This window comes from Misgurnus anguillicaudatus, chromosome 19, assembly GCF_027580225.2.
Source record: "Misgurnus anguillicaudatus chromosome 19, ASM2758022v2, whole genome shotgun sequence".
In the NCBI taxonomy this organism is placed as follows: Eukaryota; Metazoa; Chordata; class Actinopteri; order Cypriniformes; family Cobitidae; genus Misgurnus; species Misgurnus anguillicaudatus.
The window spans coordinates 17,550,346-17,569,234 of record NC_073355.2 but is presented as its reverse complement, the minus strand read 5'-3'; the positions used below and the strand labels follow the sequence as shown (position 1 = coordinate 17,569,234).

The 18,889-nt window shown below is 39.3% G+C and overlaps 1 protein-coding gene across 1 annotated transcript in view; it reads right to left on the bottom strand.

Moving 5' to 3' along the window:
• Positions 1-246: 246 nt before the first annotated feature.
• Positions 247-18,889, bottom strand: part of elfn1a (extracellular leucine-rich repeat and fibronectin type III domain containing 1a) — a 102,737-nt gene continuing 84,094 nt past the window's right edge. The window contains exon 3 of the mRNA XM_055190542.2: positions 247-4,788. Coding sequence (XP_055046517.1) covers positions 2,010-4,403 — 2,394 coding nt within the window. The 5' untranslated portion in view covers positions 4,404-4,788 and the 3' untranslated portion in view covers positions 247-2,009. The remainder of the gene's footprint in view (positions 4,789-18,889) is intronic.

The following is an 18,889-nucleotide window of genomic DNA, read 5'->3' as shown; positions in this document are numbered from 1 at the left end:
ATTCAACTATGGGCTGGACCAAGGGTCAAACAGAAATTGCGCGTTGCGTTAATCTCCGTTAAAAAAATTAGTGGCGTTAAAATGAATTTGCGTTAACGCGTTATTAACGCGTTAATTTTGACAGCCCTAATATATATATATATATATATATATATATATATATATATATATATATATATATATATATATTGTATGTTCTACACCGACACAGTTGAAAAAAAAATGTTATCATGAGAATACTGGAAGTATGGGTGCACCCTTTCCTTTATTTCACAGTACTCTGTCTGAAAGCAGGTGACATAGTATTAAGAAATACAAAATAACACTCATTGTGCTCTTGTTTGTATCAGATGCTCTCCGTTCACAAATTTTCCAACAGGTCTAAGTTGAATGAGATACAGGAGTGCTACACTATGCCATATAAAAACATGTAGGTTACTTGCTAGATTATCTATAAATCGGACAGCTTTTGAAATCTACCGAAATGTTTCGTCTTTAAAAAAAATGACAACAGATGAAGACTTTCAAAAACATCAACACTTAAAGATAAAGAAAAATACAGTTATACAGATAGTTCCAGAAGTTTAAGGCGGTTGAAATAAAAAATTGGACAACCCAGTAACTTCCTGTAACTTTGTTCAGCTGATCTACTGGCAAAAGTTCAGCTGAATACAGTAGTTTATTCCTTCCCACTCATGTCTCACCTTCCAGGTCAGCGCTGATCATCTCCATGTCCGTGCAGTGGCGTTCAACATTTACAAAAGCATTTTACCCGCCAAACAGTAGAAAAGCCTAAAACAATACCCATAGTTTTAAAAACATTATTATTTTTTTGATTAAATATTGTTGACAGAAATGACAAATATGAAACTGAAAAGATGAATGAATATCAAAACTCAGCATACAGCATGAAAAATGGGAATAGGGTGGTTGTAAAAAACAACAACAACAAAAACTAACAGCAGCTGAAAGGCTGCTTTATGTTATTATGTATGTAATACATTCATCCATTGGGCTGTTGGCTCGAGATGGGTGGAAAACATCTGCAGGAAAAGTATGATGAGCTGCCAACCAAGCACTTTGGTTCATGATCAGATAACCCCTCACTATTATTAGGCATCTTAAGGTCAAAGCAAAAGCATTTTGTTGAGTGTGTTACTGGTAAACAAATCAAAAATACCTACTGAACTAATCTTATTTTTTTTACTTTTTTACTTTGCTTTCTTCGCTTTAATACTGCAATCATTTTGCAGATGTTTCATCTACACCATCCCAACCAAACTGATACACTTTGTGGTCATGATTTACACCAATGTAACATTTCATCAGCTTTAGTGTAATATTGTGCGGTTTGATCAATGGCGTGGATAAAGAAAGAAAATTGGCAAAGCAGGGTTGCGTAAACTGTCGTCTAAAGAAAAATATGCCATTTCATTGACCAGTGCAATGTTTATCCATCAGGACGGTAAACATTCATTTAAGGACAGATAATATCACAGGAGCTAACTCCAAAATCCATGGTCTAAACCTGAATCATACACATTATAGATTTTTTTTCCATTTTAACAGCAAACGTTGCAAATATAGAAACAGTATCTGTACATAGTTCATCTGTATTTAGAACAACTGAAATATTGGGCGAAAACTGTCCATAAAGTACAGTGGTCCTGCAAGAAGAAATACTAAGATTTTAGAAGATCTGTCATGGGTGGATTCTTTTAAGTCTTACAGTACACAACAGCAAATCCACTGTCACAGGACTTGGCCATGCGGTAACCAAATACTAAAAATCCATTTCAACATATATATTTTTATATTTGCAATATATTCTCCTCTTGTTGCTTTAAGTAACATCTTTAAATTTTGGTACACAAACCTTTTTCCCTAAGTTGAAATTCACTGACGTGTCATTTTTTATCCATTAGAATGTGATTTCACTAGATCATCGATTTATTTCTGTCCTGTCTTTGTAGTCCATCAAAACTGAAAAAGACACAGACAAAGGTGGATTAAGATTTCTGCTGAGCTGACACTCCCTTCCAGTAATCTAGAATGTCATGCAGGTCTTCATCCTTAGCAAACTGCACTTTTTTCCTCAGGGCATGACCTGCAGCCATGTACTCCTCATCTTTGTGACGCTTACGGTGGAGTTTAAAGCGCTCCCAGATGCTGTGCGAGGGTTTGCAGTAGTACTCAGGACTGGACGAGTAACTGAGATTGTGGTACTGGGGAGAGAGCTGTGAGTAAGCCAAGTCTCTGGCCCGAGGCCTCGTCAGGGGCTCCAAGATGGAGGTTTTTCGACTGTCTGGTCCTTCCAGCTCCTCAATTTGGTGGGAATCAGGGTAGGAATGCCGATGCTCGCTGTACTGGCGAATCTTCTCTGCTTCTGCCCTCAGTATTGCAGCTGCAGGTGTGATAGTTAGAATGGTCTCCCCAGTTGGTGAGGTTTTCTCTATGTACTTCGATTCAGACTTATATGACGCCTCTGAACGGTATGGCCTTGGGCTCCGCATTGGGCCACCAGTGGCTGTACTTGGACGCTTTGGAGAAGCGTCAGATCCGTGATGTCTTTGTAAAGAGTGGTGGTAGCTGTCCTTGTAGACAGGCGAAAGGAAGCCAGACTTGCTCTGAGGCTGTTCTGATATAAGTACTAACTGAGGTTCTACCGTTGATACCGCACCAGATTTTACCCCTTGGAAGGAGGTGGACTCTGATTTTAGAGCATCAATACAATTGTTAATAATCTGATTGACCTTGTCTACCTCCTTGGCAATTGTTGAGATCTCTGCCACAGAGCCTTGGCTGTTGCTAGGCATTGACATTTCGCAGTCCCTTCGGTCTGGGTGATCCCCTGTCCTCACTTCCATGTAATTCCCTTTGGCCATTTTCGGCGTGTCGGATATGTCTTGCAGTTTGTACTGCTCCATGTCACTGCCTGAGGGTAGATAAGGCATGCGGGCCATGCTCTCCCCTGCCATCATTTGTTTTTGGGACATTCTGGATATAGTCCCACCTTCTAGTTCCCCACCGTATTTAAGCTCAATTATGTTCTTCTTCATACTACCTGCCTTTTTGTGCTTTTCTTCCTGGTGTCTCTTTTTTCTCAAGCAATAATACACAATGCCTAAAACAATTAACATACTGAAAAGACAACCTAAGATAGTCATTATGTAGTGAGTGGCTGTTGCATTGCTAACTACTCTCTCCTTTCCATTTCTAGGCCCTGTGGATAGAGTCAAACAGGTGTGATTGAAACGCAAGGAGTTCCTTATCGAAGCCACACAGTAGGTGTAGTCTGTGTTGGGTTTCAGTCTTGACAGTTCAATATCTTCTTTCTGTCGTTTCAGATTTTGTATATCAGTAAAGAAGCTGTTGTTGTACAGAACAAGGATGTACATTTTCTTGTAGGGGTAAGGAATCTGAACGGTAATTACTGCATTTGTGTGAGTCACCTGTTTGAGTTTCATGATTGGCTTCACATCTAAGTCAATGTATGTGGGACTGATGCTGATTTCCTCAGGCTCGGTCCCAGAGGGACAGTCCTCCAGCCCACACGGTGTTGAGTCAGGAGGGTAAGTGGTGGTCTCAGGAGGCACAGGGATGTACGGAGTCACATAGTCTTCCGTGCACACAGTGGACAGCATATGCAGAGCGTTACGGAAGGTTGGGTTGTTTGGATTCTGGCTTAGGAGACTGTAACCAGAGACTCCAGCAGGAGAATCACACACCATCCGTTCACTCGTTCTGTTGGGAAAGACTGAAAGCCACTTGACGAACCCCAAGAGCTCGCAAGAGCAGTTGAAAGGATTGGTGTAGAGCTCACAGGTGGTCAGCTTAGTCAGGCTGGTGAATGTAGACCCATCTAGCACCTGGATGCGGTTCATGGAAAGGTCAATGTTTTCTATGTTTGGGCACTCCCAAAAGGCATTGGGTGTCACAGTCTCAATCAGGTTGGCCTGGAGGTAGAGGTACTGCAGCTTGCCCAAACCCCTGAGAATCCCTTCTGTCAAGTTCCGCAATTTATTGAAGCCCAACTGGAGAACCTGTAGGTTGAACTGGGCTGAAAAAGCCCCATCCTCAATATAATTAATCTCATTCTTTGTCAGATTCAGGTATGTGAGGTTGGTAAAGCGGCTAAGGGCAGAGTAGTGGATGCTTTTGATCTTGTTCTCATTCAAACGAAGGTCCACTATGGTGCTGTTGATGTGCTGAGGGATAGCTTCATAGGGTGGCTGGTTTTGGCTGCAAATAGCCAGCCATACAAAGCCCTTTTCTCCCTCTATAAGCCAGCAATCCCCCCTCACTGTACCTATGTAAGTCAGATAGATTATGGCCACAGAGCAGAAGAAGGCACTCGTCACCATGCCTCCATTAAAAGCTCCTGAAGCTCTCCTGGAAGCCATGAGAAATACCAATTGGTAGCAGCTTGTGGTACCACTTGACTTTTAATTAGGCTGGATGGAACCTCACAGTATTCTGGCAGGGTAAAAAACCCAATCCCTTGATTTAGCCAAGGGACACAAATGTCCAGTCTCTGGTCCAGAGAATTATTTCACATGAGTTGGGGGTTGATGTACTGATATTTCAAGCCACTTATTAAAGACCATAGCTTATGCATTTACAGGTAGGTCTCCAATGGAGTGGTTTTAACTATAGTTGAGTGCTAGAGCGGGGTCTTGTTTCGCTGTGCTTATTTCCCCAGTGTACAGCATTGTTGATGGCTTTCATCCTCTTGTCTCTTCTTCTCATCCACCATTTTAGTCTCATTTATGGGCCCAAAGGTGCACCCTGGATAAGAGCAGAGAAGAAGAAAGGAAAAGCTGATGATCACAGAGCCATTAGAAATGCAATTTTACAAATCATGTTTATACTAAAGCCAAACATTAGTTTCATACTGAACTAAGAGGTCTTTTTACATATCATTGCATTATATGTTATTACCCAGATGTCTTATTAATTCTTAATTCATTTAAAATGTAGAGAATAAAACCTTTTGCCAATTACCATCTGACAGCAATAGAAAACAACAGTATTCATGTTCTCCCACCATTAACTCTAAAACTGTCAAGTGTGAAGGGCCAGAACTTGTGAGCTAAATCAGATCGATTAAACTGTGTCCTTTAAAATGTTCAAATAAAAACAACCAGTGGCTTTTGGGACCACTTTTGGTAATGCACCCATATAGCATAGAATGAACTTTGATCTGTAATCTTCAAAGATATACTACACAAACAATTTGTACAAAATTGAGCTAATCCCCAGACACTCTTTTTCATATAATAAAAGTGTATGAGGACCATGTCTGTCGAGCCCGAAAATGAAAAAAAAAGAATACCAAAAAGGAGATTTGTTTTGAGTTCTTCTAAAGTTATACTATTTTCCCACGAGGAACAGATGAAAATTATAAAAAAACACAATTTGTGGTCGATAAAAGAAATAATGTGCTCTTGGTCAGAACAAAGTGGGTAAGTAAATGACAAAGTTTTCATTTTGTGAGTGACATTTTGATAGAAATTATGAAATGTGTGAGGGGGATTTTGTTCATTACAACATGCTTTGACTTCAAAGTCTTTTGTAAGCTTTTTCTTGATACTCATTTATTTTTAAATGCAATACCTAGCTGTGAAGGGGGAATGTAATCGTATGGGAATGGGACTCTAAAACACACTACCCTCACAAAGAGCAGGTAAGCTCCCTAGGGCAGCATGGACAAGGGGGGAAAGTATGCTTCAGTTCACATTTATCCCTGCCAGGCTTTGATTCCACGTTGAGACAGCTATAACCAATGTTGGCTGTATCACAAATCATTTTGTGAGTTAAGAGAGGATGGAAACTGGTGTGAAGGCAAAGGCTTTTCTTTCCATTGCACTTTCTCCTAACAATAGATATAATGGGATTTTTTCTCTCTGTATGTGTGTGTTTGCAATAAGCGGAGTGCTATGAATGATCATTATGTAGGTTTAGTGCCACAGTAAAGGACCAATATACAGTATTGCCCTGTAGCTAAAACCCTTTTGTCCCCTATTAGGATCATGGCAATGTCAAATAATGCATGTTACCAACATTATCCAACTAATATGAATAAAATGATGCCATAAAGCATGACTGTATACCCAGAGACTGAATGTAAGAAAGGAACACAAACTTGCCGGCACAAAATGAAAACCATACATTACAATACTGTATCTCTATAAAGCTAATGGAAGCTTCTAAATACTCTTTGGTTCTAGGAAATACAAGCAAAGACGTATGTAATATTACATTCTAACAGTGATTTCCATAGCGGTAAAAACTCATTTGAATTGTACTATCTGCCTGACCCTCTATAAGCCATCTCAGGACATAACAGCACAACAATAACTGAAAGAGAGAGAGAGAAAGAGAGAGATAGGGGGGTATGGTTTACCATTACTTTGAGACTTTGCATTTCACTCAAGCCATCCACAAGTGAATTATGCAAGGAAGGCATGCTTTCATTAAAGAGGAAAGAAGCGTTTCCCAAGTGCACAGATATGGTTCATAAAACCCTGTGCGGTAGGCAGTGGATCAAGGGTGGGATTTTATTGGGTTACGCCTTGGTTCCTCCTAAGTGATATGTTAGGGCTATGCGTAAGATCTTGCTCTGGTGTAAATCATAGATGACATGTCAGGAAAGGTTTCGTTAAATGTGTCTTAATCTCCATCACCCAACTGGGCTGTAAGCATTATATAAAGGCATTGATAGCGGAGTCTGCCTTTCTGAACGAATTTTGTGAAGAAAAAATGTGTGTTGTATATTATACGCAAAAAAATTGCCATCAGCACAGAATTAGTTATATGACATAACAATAAGCAAAGTAGTTTGTCTGCATTTATTCAACTTTTTTAGTAAGATAATGCCAATACACTTGCTCATGTTAGTTCATTGTGCATTAAAGCCCCCCTTACCTAGAAAATGCATTTTTTATGTGTTTCTAGCAGAAAATGAAGCGCCAGTGTGTGTGCGGAAACATCCTTTTATTATACAAATCCATCTATTTTTCTTTGTGTAATCTCCTCTAAACCGCAACAGTCACACAAAACAGGCTGTTGAGATCCCCTAGCAATGTGATTTTACATTTATTATGCCTGGGTGTGCCTCATACATCTTGAAAAGTGAAGCCACTGGCATCGCCCCCTGGTGGCTGGCTGCAGTTCAAGTCATAAACCCCACCATCTCCATGCAAACGAACTCATTACACTTTTCCAAAAATTGGTTTGGTCTTTTAAGGCAGGGGTCCCCAACCTTTTTTACACCGCGGACCGGCTTTAAAAAAAATTTGCGGACAGGGGGTCAGGTTTGGGAGGGAGGGGTGGTTGCTGTTGAAACAAAGTGCTGAAAATCCTCCTTTGCTAAATGTATAACATTTAAACCATGCATATTTTGGCGGATTGTTTCACTTTCATTGTTTCACGAGTTTGTCTGTCCATTTAGTCTTAATAATTAATGGTAAACGAACTTGGCTTGCTGTTCTCGAAGGCAGCTTGAACGTCAGGTCAGGCTCGAGCCCCAAATTCAAGTAACCGAACAATAAAAAAAATTGTGCAGTGATGGAGGAGAAATGGCAGAAGAATTGTGGCTGGGCACGGAGGCACGGAGACTCGTGTTTACCTTATGCTTTTATAATGATTGACACATGATTAAATGTTTAGGTTCCTTTCAAACCAACGTTAAAAGTGTACTCGTTATAATATGGATACTGCAGATTTATTTTGATCATGGTGCCACGATCGCTGGATAATGAATGAAAGCCTGCAATTACTTTTCAGTCATTTTCGATGTCACAGAGTTGAACGTCTTTACGTATAGACATGATTTGCGAGGTAGGCTACATTTGCAAATGATTCATAAAGTCATACCTCTGCGATTATTTGATCGATTGTGTTTTAGAAGTATGCTCAAACTCTAATGACAACAAAGTGATCGTTGATGCACAGAGAGAGAGAGAGAGAGAGAGAGAGAGAGGCTCAGTACAAAGGTTTAAATGACTGATGTTAAATGAAGTCGGCTCGTAAAAGGACAAAATACAATTAAGCTATTGCGTAGCTATTATACACTTTTTTTCAGGACGTTCTTGTGACCCGGTGGCAACTTGTCCACGACCCGGCACTGGGTTGCGACCCGGTGGTTGGGGACCTATGCTTTAAGGTAGTTGTTATCATGCTGTTATATGTTCAATTGTTCATTTTTGTGATAAGTTTCCCTTTAGCTAGGACTTTGATGCTACAGAAATGGGGCGTGTCGTTATGATAGGAATGGTTGAATTGGGTGCCATTCTGCGCGTGCCCTGGCTTCAAATTGACGTTTTTACGTAACATGGCAGCAACCATGGTCGGACATTTTTGGCTACAATTCATTACAATGGAATGAGGCGACGTCGCGTTGTCTATCTTTTTTACAGTCTATGATTACGCCTCAACCATAACCAGTCACAGACTTCGCCTTATTAGCGCATAGTTCAACCTTCTGCCAGAGACACATGTTTTAATGTAGTCCATGTAGTCATTGCAGCCACAAATGGCCATGTTTAACATCATATAACGAAAGATCAGTGGTGTATTTTGAGCTGAAACTTCACAGATACATTCTGGGGATACCAGCTTTTACTAATGCTAACAGCTACAACTTTTGATTAAAAATATACAGTAAATGCTGAAATTAAATGCACCAAGATGAATAATTATAAAATATGTAAATACAATTATGTAATACTATGAATATGTCATAAAACTGTAGGCAATGCATGAAAAAACTGTATGTTTGTGTTAATATAAATGTGATGTGGCCTGTTTTGAGATGGCTGTAGATCCCTTTTGAGATTTACTGCTTTAAAGATTTTTTGGTCAGTTCGGAAATTACGTTCATGACAAACAGTGATATATTGCAACAATTTGTTATTGATACACATTGCACATTTCATCAGATCAATGGTGCACAGTGCTAGCATCTCCAAGATCACTTCCCAGGGAACACACAAGCTAAGACAGTTAACACTGAATGCATTGTAAGTTGCTATGAATATCTGTATCTGCCAAATGCATGAATACATATCTTAATGTAAAACAGGACCATTAAAAAAACACTAAAATCTTAGTGGACTCACGCGGACTCAAGGTTTTCGTGCAATCCCATTTAAATCCTTATTTTTACATTCTCAGCCATGTAAAGGAAAGTCATGCAACTGTAAAATATTATAATAACAGAAGTCAGAACAGTAGGAAAGGTGAGGTAATTGCAAATGTTCTCCCCCAGACAGCTTGTAATATTTGCTGAGGCTCAGCATATCTATTTAGTGCGTGCACAAAAACATTAGCTTGTTCCAAAGCACCACACAACCCCTTGCCCACAGGCTATTATATTTTTTTTAGATTGTTGAGACAGCGACAAGACAGGCAACTGACGGGCTGATAGACAGCCTTACTGTGCCGCAGTGCCTTTTGAAAGGTTTAATCCCAAATCCTGTGCAGCTGCCTGCTTTCAGATGGTCTTGTGCACACAGATATCCTGTTGTCCAGAATGGCAGCCACTGACACAAGGGTCTGCAGTGTCACAAAGAAGAACGGATACAAGTTTCCAGGCAGGTGGATATATTCTGTCAGAGAGAGAGGCATGAATGAACACTCAGAGTATTAGATACTACGGCATTTATCAATCAGATTCCTCTGTGGCGCATAAAGGTCAGAGGTTATATTTTTAGGCCATTTTTACACCTGCTATTAAGTTGTGTTTTGGTCGATCGGATCACAAGTGGATGGGTGTGAGCTCGTCCAATTTCGACCACATTGAGAGGTAGTCAAAAACACATTTGCTTGGATTGCTTTTGTGTTGTAGACGCTTATATGGTTGGAGCAGGCACAAAAGATCAGCTACAGTACTTTCTGCTTATTGATCTAATGTGAAATGTACAAGCACAATGTTTTACATCGGTCCCGACTTGTTACTGTCATTAGACCAGCATTGATAAAACTAAAGAGGCTGACGTTGTGCAGCATGTTAACACAAGCAGCGGTACGCTCACATAATATTTGTGTGCATTTATTTCTCCCACTCATGTTTAAGGACTTGCCCATAGACCCCCCCCTCAAAGTAATCAGGACAGAGGCAGTCGAAAGTGGACAAAATAGATGAATTAAAACACCAGGGGCCTCATGTATAAAACTTTGCGTGGGATTCTTACTAAAAGTCTACGTACGCACAAAAGCCAAAAATGGCATACACCAAAAATTATGAAGACTTATAAAACAAAGCAATGTTCCCTTTATAAATCACAGATCACATGCAAGTGTGTGTACATGAATCATCCTAATATCCCACCCTGCAAGCCCATTCTCCCATCAAGTTTGTTTTTTTATAAATCACAACCTTTGCGTGGGAACTGGCGTGCGCATGCTTTATACATGAGGCCCCTGGGCTGCATCCCAAAAAGGATGGCAGCTGATTTGTTGCCTCACTGCGTCATGAGGCTATGACTTTGGCGGCATAAAGAAAGCTCTGGGAAACGCATCCGGACAGACTTCATAGGCAGCATAACAAAATTCTGTTTGAAAAATAAAGAGGGAGTGCCTTTGTGATAACGAATTCCATATTTGTAAACCAGAATATAAATTTTTCGCTAGAAATTCAATTAAAAAGTGTAAAAATATAGTGACAATATAACCTTTTTTACACTAAATTTGTGTTCCAGTAGCTTTCTTGGCTGCCATTTCATTTTTTTTTTTCTAACTCGAACAGGCTCGAACAATCACATTCCCCACGCACGCCTACGCATAGAATTATAGACGGTTTCATCGGACGCACGTGTGTTGTCACGGTTACGTGTCTGGTCGGAACTTTACTTCAGGTTTCTGTTTGTTTAATGGTCTGACTAGTTGCTAAAATAAACTCTGGAACAAATCGTACAAGCGTTGCTCTCGTCCACTTGTGATCCGATCGACCACAACGCATCCCAATACCAGGCGCAAATGTGCTCCGGCTGACCTTTTACTCTATAGTCCATATTTTCTCAGACAGCAGACATGGGTGATGAACCTCAGAGATCATGTCCACATTAATGAGACAGAAGTCAGACATTAAAATGATTAGTCTAAGAAAGACACATCCTTCTCATAGTCTTCCTTCTAGAATGAAATTTATTGTACTATATTACCACAGCATGACACTTTTAACATTTCTTTCTCTTCTTTCAGATCAATATTATTATTTGAACATTGTTATTCATGCCTAGTTTCTGGTTTGCAAAACTTTCAATTTTGTGCCATAAATTATTTGCCTCGCCATGACAACACTGTTCGAGATATCAAAATCTGTTCACAGTTTAGCATGTTCAACGTCTTGGCATAATGTTGACAAAGTTTAGTGACAATCCGTGAGTCCACTAGGCAGTGTTGGGGAAAGTTACTTTTAAAAGTATTGCATTACAATAAAAAGTAACTAATTGCGTTACTGGAAAGTAATGTTTACGTTACTTTAGTTACTTTTGTGTACTTTTTCTTGGCTGAAGCTTGATCTCTTTCAGGGCTTGCAAGTGTTTTTATGACTGAAAAGTTCTGCATTGCATATTTCATCACAAAAATGTCGAGCTTTGGCCTGCCATGTCAGTTTCTCACTCAAACTGTTCCCACACAGGCGTGTGTACGCATAATGTGACTATGTTTAGTTTAATTCAGTACATATTTTTTTATCAAATTAATTTAACTAAAAAAGTAACTAATATTATATGTATGTATAATATTATATTAATGTGTACATTTAAAAAGTAAATTGTTACTTTACTTGTTACTTCAGAAAAGTAATATTATTACGTAATGCACGTTATTTGTGATGCATTAAACCCCAACACTGCCACTAGTAGGGGTATGTAAAAGTCCATGGCATACACATTTCACAGAATCTAAAATGGCTGACTTTGCAAAAGTTGTTTGGCATGATGAGAACAATATATGCACCAGGTTCAGTACATACATGTATACAAAATATTAGTACCCAGTACAGGATGCGCTCAGCGCCCATGTGCCAACCTTTGCCTTACCTTACGGCCAATGTGTGTGTCAACATTCACACTTATGCACAAGTTAAGCAGTAGTTCATTCTAATCACAGATGATAAGGACATAGTGAACAGTTCCAACAGCTGTCAAGCTTCAGAATATGACTTCATAAGGCTCTTGAAGAAATGCACCTTTTATGCTTACAGCTAGCTTAAGGTACAAACAGGGTGTTTTAATAAATCCACGTTGATTTTGATCACAAGCCAACTAACAGGGAAATTTGAACTTTGGAGTAGCCACTGCTTATGCCTGTTTTGTCTGGGTTTGAATAAGACCTAAGGGAGAGATTATATGGAATTGTTATTTAGAATTGTCTGTTCTCGAGTTAAGCAATAACAGTAAATTATAAACAATTTGAATCTAAATTCACTAAGTATGCCAAGCAATACTGTTTCCCTTCCTACCTATTTCTGCCCCCTCATCGGTCTATTCTGCTTTTTAAATGCATTAATTACCTCTCTTTCCGTATGCCATGGGTGACTGCTGGCAGGCAGGGATACAGAAATTGACTTTGTTTTCAGGGTGCCCGAGGAGGCCATAGACAGCCATGTGTCAGGAAATGCTTGGCGTGAGCTATTGGATGAAATTGGTTGGACTGAAAAACCTCTGTGGATGCAGCCAGAGCCCTTCATATCAGTAATGGAGCTATGCAGTGACATGGCCATAGTTCGGATTAGACTGTATTTTGTTGCAGGTCCTTCTAAACAGATGCTTCCTGTTTCTCCTTTTCATCATCTCCATTTTGATTATCTTTTACCTTAGATACCATGGTCCTCCTCTATTTCATTAATATTATCATCATCTTTAACACTAACATCCTCCTTTGGGATTTTTATTGGCTCCTCCTCTTCATCATCTATTTTAATCATTAGTTCTAGTCTGAAAAATCTGTAGTTTGAGACATTAATGCTCTGGAGCTCCTGGAGGGTCTTAAAGTAATGAAGTTCCTCACTGGCTTAGTCTCCAGCTGAGCATGAAAAAGAAAAGAGATGGAAATTATAGTGGCTCTTTCTTCAAAAAAACTTTACCTACCAAAATCAAACGTCCATGAAATGAATATGAGAAATCCATCAATGGAAAATGCACGGTAGGGTGATTGATGGCTTTAAGAGGAGCAAACAAATCCTTTCCAAAGTCCATTCTCTCCAGTCGGTGACCTTTAAAGCGAACAAAATGTCAAAGGCCAGCAGCATGCATAACCTCACCCATGATTTCTCGCAGTAGGACCCCTTTAGGTAAAGCTCTGATTAAACCAATAGAGACTGTGCTCATTAATATTACATGTACATGATGTCTATCCAGCCTGACTCACTTCAGTAAGATGCGCACTGATTTTACCACAAAGCGTTGTCATAAATCACATATTAGCCACATGCCTTGTTAAAGCAAACATTGAGCAATGTTGACAGTGTCCGTGGATCAGCTAACATTTATATTCACACTTTGTTACTCAAGCTGTCGCTTACTTTATACCCATTTAAACATACTCTATTTCTTGCAAATATTAAAATAAATGTTTGTTTAACAACATGTGCCTGCTGTTCAGGTAGACAGTACAACCCCTTTAAAGGGGACATTTCTCAAGGCACTTTTAAGATATCAAATAAATCTTTGGTGTCCCTAGAGTACATATGTGAAGCTTTAGCTCAAAATATCATATAAATAATTTATTATAGCATGTTAAAATTGTCACTTTGTAGGTGTACGCAAAAATTTTGTTGATCTGTGCACTAAATGGCAGCGCCGTGGTTGGATAGTGCAGATTAAGGGGTGGTATTATCCCCTTCTGACATCACAAGGGGAGCCAAATTTCAATGACCTTTTTCACATGCTTGCAGAGAATGGTTTGCCAAAACTAAGTTATTTTGTTGATCTTTTCATATTTTCTTGGTTGATAGAAGCACTGGGGACTCAATTATAGCACTTAAACATGGAAAAAGTCAGATTTTCATGATATGTCTCCTTTAAATAAGCATCCATCTTAGCTCCAATCTCTCCACTGTCCATTCCTCACTAATGCCCTTGGTTTTCATGGTCCACCGGAGGGTCTTCAAGCCAGACTGAGCCTCCACTGGGAGCTCACGCTCACAGCTGCTCCCTGGTTTGGGTGACATTTTGGCTTGGCCTGCATGCAGAGCTGTGATGGTTTTTCTATTGTGCTCTGTGGATGGTAGCCTGACTACGTCAGACTTCGTACTTCCGCTAAATTTCATTACGCTTCTGTACTCAGTCTGAGATACCTCCCATTCAAACCGTTTTCCACCGGTCTCAAAACGACCGTCCAATCAACGAACAGAGGGCGGGCTGAGAGCCGTGACGTAGACGCTAAACGCCAAATCACGGTTGTAGTCTGTTATGGACATGGAGACACAGAAAGCTCTGTTGTGGAGAACCGGCACTTGCCAACTTAAACCCGAACAAGAAAAGTGTTTGTTAAACATTTGAATGGAGATTATGTTGTTGCCCTGCTCCCGACAAGTTTTTGGAAAAGTTTAATTTATCAACTTTACCGATCGTCAGCGAGAAACTGTGTGCAGCACAGCTTGACGTGCACAACGATCGAGAAATCATGGAAGGGAATTATATTGTTCACAGTTAATGGTGGAGGACGCGTGGGCAAGCATTCTTTGGTGACATTCCTGATTAACCAGAAAATAAGGTAGGGAGATTTAATTTAAATATGGTTATGGTTGTCTGGTGGAAGAGTTTGAGAGGAGAGAGGGGCTTTCCTCCCGTTAGACGTGAGTGGAAAGCCACCGTAAGGATAGTGTTCAACTAGCTCTGGCCCGATTTACTTTACATAATCTGCAAAAGTCGTTCATAGCCATGTTAACTCCGGTATTTCGCTCGATGGGTTTGTTTTCACATCATACGTGTATTTTACAGCAGAGATTCGATGCGGCTGATCCGGCGCATTAAGCACATCATATCCAAATGTTATGTGTGATTGGCTTACATTTAGACCAATGATTTTAAACTTCAGACAAGCCCCTCCCACGAGAAGGAAAACGATTGTCAATTATGCCCAGCCAGACTCTGTCTATGAAGCGAAGCAAAATAGCAGAGGATGGTATTACCAGGCTATGTGGATGGCCTAATGAGCGGTAGATAAACTCAAAAGGCTTCAGCACACATTATAAGCTTTCATGAAGTTTTCATTAGTTTAGGCCTTTTAAGGCCGTAAGCTTATATTTTTAGCAGTTCTCCACGAGGAAAGAAAAATTACACAAGAACTTTTAAAATCTAATTGGTTTCTCCTAGACAAAATGAGATTGAGTGAAGATCAAATGGAGACATCTATTGTGTCGCTTTCAAGAGTTCTCAACAAATTCTCACATCAGGTAAAGTTACCCAACACAATCTAAATTCGTAACTATTTCGTAAGGTGGCTAATTCAATTGCATTTATACGATCTCATATGAGTGGGGCTAGAGGTGAGACTTTTTTATAATAATGTTTTAACATGAAGTCAAACTTTTTTCCTATTAAATTCTCCAGGCTATGGTGCAGTATATTCATCGATTTTGTAGCTTCATCCGCGACCCATGTGCACATGTAACTTATGCATGGCATTCTTGCATCTTAGCAAGCATGTCGACTGACGCCATGGGTGTTTGTACAGAAACTGTTATGATGTGATACAGAGGTAGTGATAAACGCGATGTGAAAACATTTATTTGTGGTGGTCAATTTTGATTTTGTTGCGAACTGACAAATAAATGAATGTATGGGATCACTGCATTCCAGCGATGCTCGCTCTCACTTTTGTATGATGTCACAGCAGTAGGCAGTGCAAATATAACGACACGTCTATAATCCCACTCTGAAGTGGTACTAAACTCAATGGAAAAGCTAACTGAGGCAAAGTAAGGTGAGCTGACACGACCTGACCCGTGGGGTACTATGCTATAGAAAAGCGCCATAAGGTACCAGTATGTAGGGGTGAGTGGGGCACAAACTAACGCGGGGTTAATTGTAATGCAACTAATTTAAATATTTATTATACAGGGCTGAGCAATCTGTGCTTTTGGTCTTTTTCTCTTACTGTCAGAAAATGATCTCCTGTAAATTTGTGAAAAGTTTTTATGTGTTTTGGTTAATATACTGGTAACACTTTACAATAAGGTTCATTGGTGAGGAAAGAGTGTTTTGGAGTGTTCAAAGTAAATTTCTTCATCTTATGTTCTTTTTTTTCGATTTATGTGTTGGGTGTGTAAGTCAACAAATCCAACCTTATATTATTTTACTCACTGTCTTGTTATCTAAAACATAACACCATTTTGAAACATGTCAACAACTCTTAGTAACTTGTAGCTGGGATTGAAAACATTTTTATACAGCAGGGTTAGTTGTAACACACCGTTACAACTAAGTATACAATGATCATGAAATGAAAACAATGTAAATGCTATTATTCAAAATTATAACTGTTCATACAATATCAGGGGAAATATCTGTCAGTTATGATTTTTTTGTCCTAATTATGCAGCCTTTTGAAAAAAAATCTGTTCATATGCATTGATGCTTAATACAAGGATGGTTAGATGATGTACATGAATGGATGAATTTGTGGATATCTATCTATTATAGGCAGATATATAAACAATATCAAAAATATCAAAATAATTTTATTGAATTATTTGTGTTTAAACAAAATTTTCTAGCAGGTGTTTCAAACAAACCCTCTGTTTGTTACAATTAATCCCACATATGGGGTAAGTTGTAACGTTTGCACTCCTGTCACTTTCGGTGTAATTGTACGATAACGGTAAGTCCCACAAGCAAACTTTAAGCTTTCATTTATAGCAGAGATGTGTGTGTTGATTGTGTAAAAAATGATAAGTCTAAGGACCTGTTAGCACGAGAACGCTCGAGGGTGAAAACATAAAAATATTTTATCGGATGTGCCTTTCGTTTACACGGCGATGGCGTTTTGGGGTCTTAAAACTTCAGAGTGGAAATCTTAAAAATGATCTACCATCGCGTTCTCGTCTAAAGAGTAAAAACGCAAAAGTCTGCTCACGGTGGCTCTCGTCACGTACGCGTTTAGGTCACAGGCATGCGTCAGTTCAGGAAAATAACAACAAACATGTCAGATTATTTCCATACGTCGGACCTTCAAGTTGCCATAGCACCTCTGATAAATATACAAGTCTTTCCAGCAGTTGTACGAATTATTCACAGCAAGTATTACTGATCAGAGAAGGCACATTAATTACCTCAGTGAAACTGTTGATGCGCCAATTCGTCGGAGGCAAACCAGACGGCTTTGAACGAGACCTGGGAGAACCATGAAGAAGGTTGTACGCAGGCACACAGACTTGGTGTTGTTGTGTGTCAGTGCTTCACATTGCCACCTTGCCGCCTGGAGTGCATACTACATCGAATATCACACACTTTTGCGTCACCATATGCACGCAGATTTCCCCCTCAAAATGCTTGTATAAACGCGGAATAAAAAGTGATAACGCAACGCCACTTTTGTGGTTTCTTTTTAGATTGTTTCCATGTAAACGTAGCCTAAATTAAATATTTTTTTAAATGATAGAGCCAATGCCAAAAAAGCATTAGGTTGTGCCCCATTTCCCCTACACATAAGGTACTATGTGTAAATTTGAGGTACCAATTTGCCCCTTTCAGGTACAAAAGTATACTTTTTGTAAAACTTTTGTACCTTTTTGTAACTTTTTCAAAATAGTTTAGGTTAGATAGTTTAGGATAACTTTAGATCTGATAATTGGGCTATGCACTGTAAAAAAAATCAGCTTTTTTGTCAAATCAACATATATTTTTATGTAACTTTACCTTAACAAATTAAGTTAAATATATAATTGTATAACTTTAATAACTTGCGAGATGATATTTCATGATGTAAGCAAAGTCTATAATATAAGCTCAAGTCAGCTGTGATTCCAGTTTTTTTTATTTATGTATTTATTTTATTTCATATATATTTTTTGCTGTGGTTAGGCATCTACAAAATTTTCACCCACAGCCAAATATTTTGCTTGTTGTAACTTAGATGTCTGGACTGTGTATGGAGGCCTATTAGACGTACTTTAAATGCTAAATTGCTTGCCGGGTTGTCTTTTGTTTGTGTTCCTATTTCTCTTACGGGAAACATTTGAAAAAAAAATGAATACTGAAGTGACACTAAGTAAGATCTCACTTTAGTCTAAGATAAGAAAAAGCAACTTCTAAGCAATATAGTTTTACTTTGTGCTGTGCTGTTTGCCAACATTTGTTTTGGCTCTGAAATCATCCTGAACATGTATAGATCTATGAGAGATCTGAGTATGGTGTTTGAGCAGCCTGTGTGTGTTATTGTACTTTTGTAGGAAGGATAGTCAGATAGAAGCTCTTTTAGTAGTAGGAAATCCTGTTACACCGAAGGGAGACGCATTCTGCTGTGCTTTTAAGCAGAAATCTGGGACTTCTACACTTCATGATGAGAACATCACTCTGAATAAAGTGGTGCTTGCTGGTCCTCCACACTTCATGGAGGACGCAGATACACAGGGTACAGTAACTACCTCACTAACCAAGATCTGTCAGTTTCGCCTCCACAACCTCCCTGTTGCTGCCTTCTCCTGCCCCTGTCATTCTTCCACAGCCCTTTTCTCCACCCCTTCAATTACTTAAGTATCCCCCATCGTAATTTCACTGCTCTGTCTGCCGCACCCTCATTTCCTTCCTCCCACTAACTGTTCTCCTTCAACATTCTTAAGGTGTCTGTGTTCCTCTGAGGGAACACAGTCGCTCTATAATGTTAGCCGGCTGCTTATTTGAAGTCATTTCCAATTCATACGTGTCACAGGAAAACA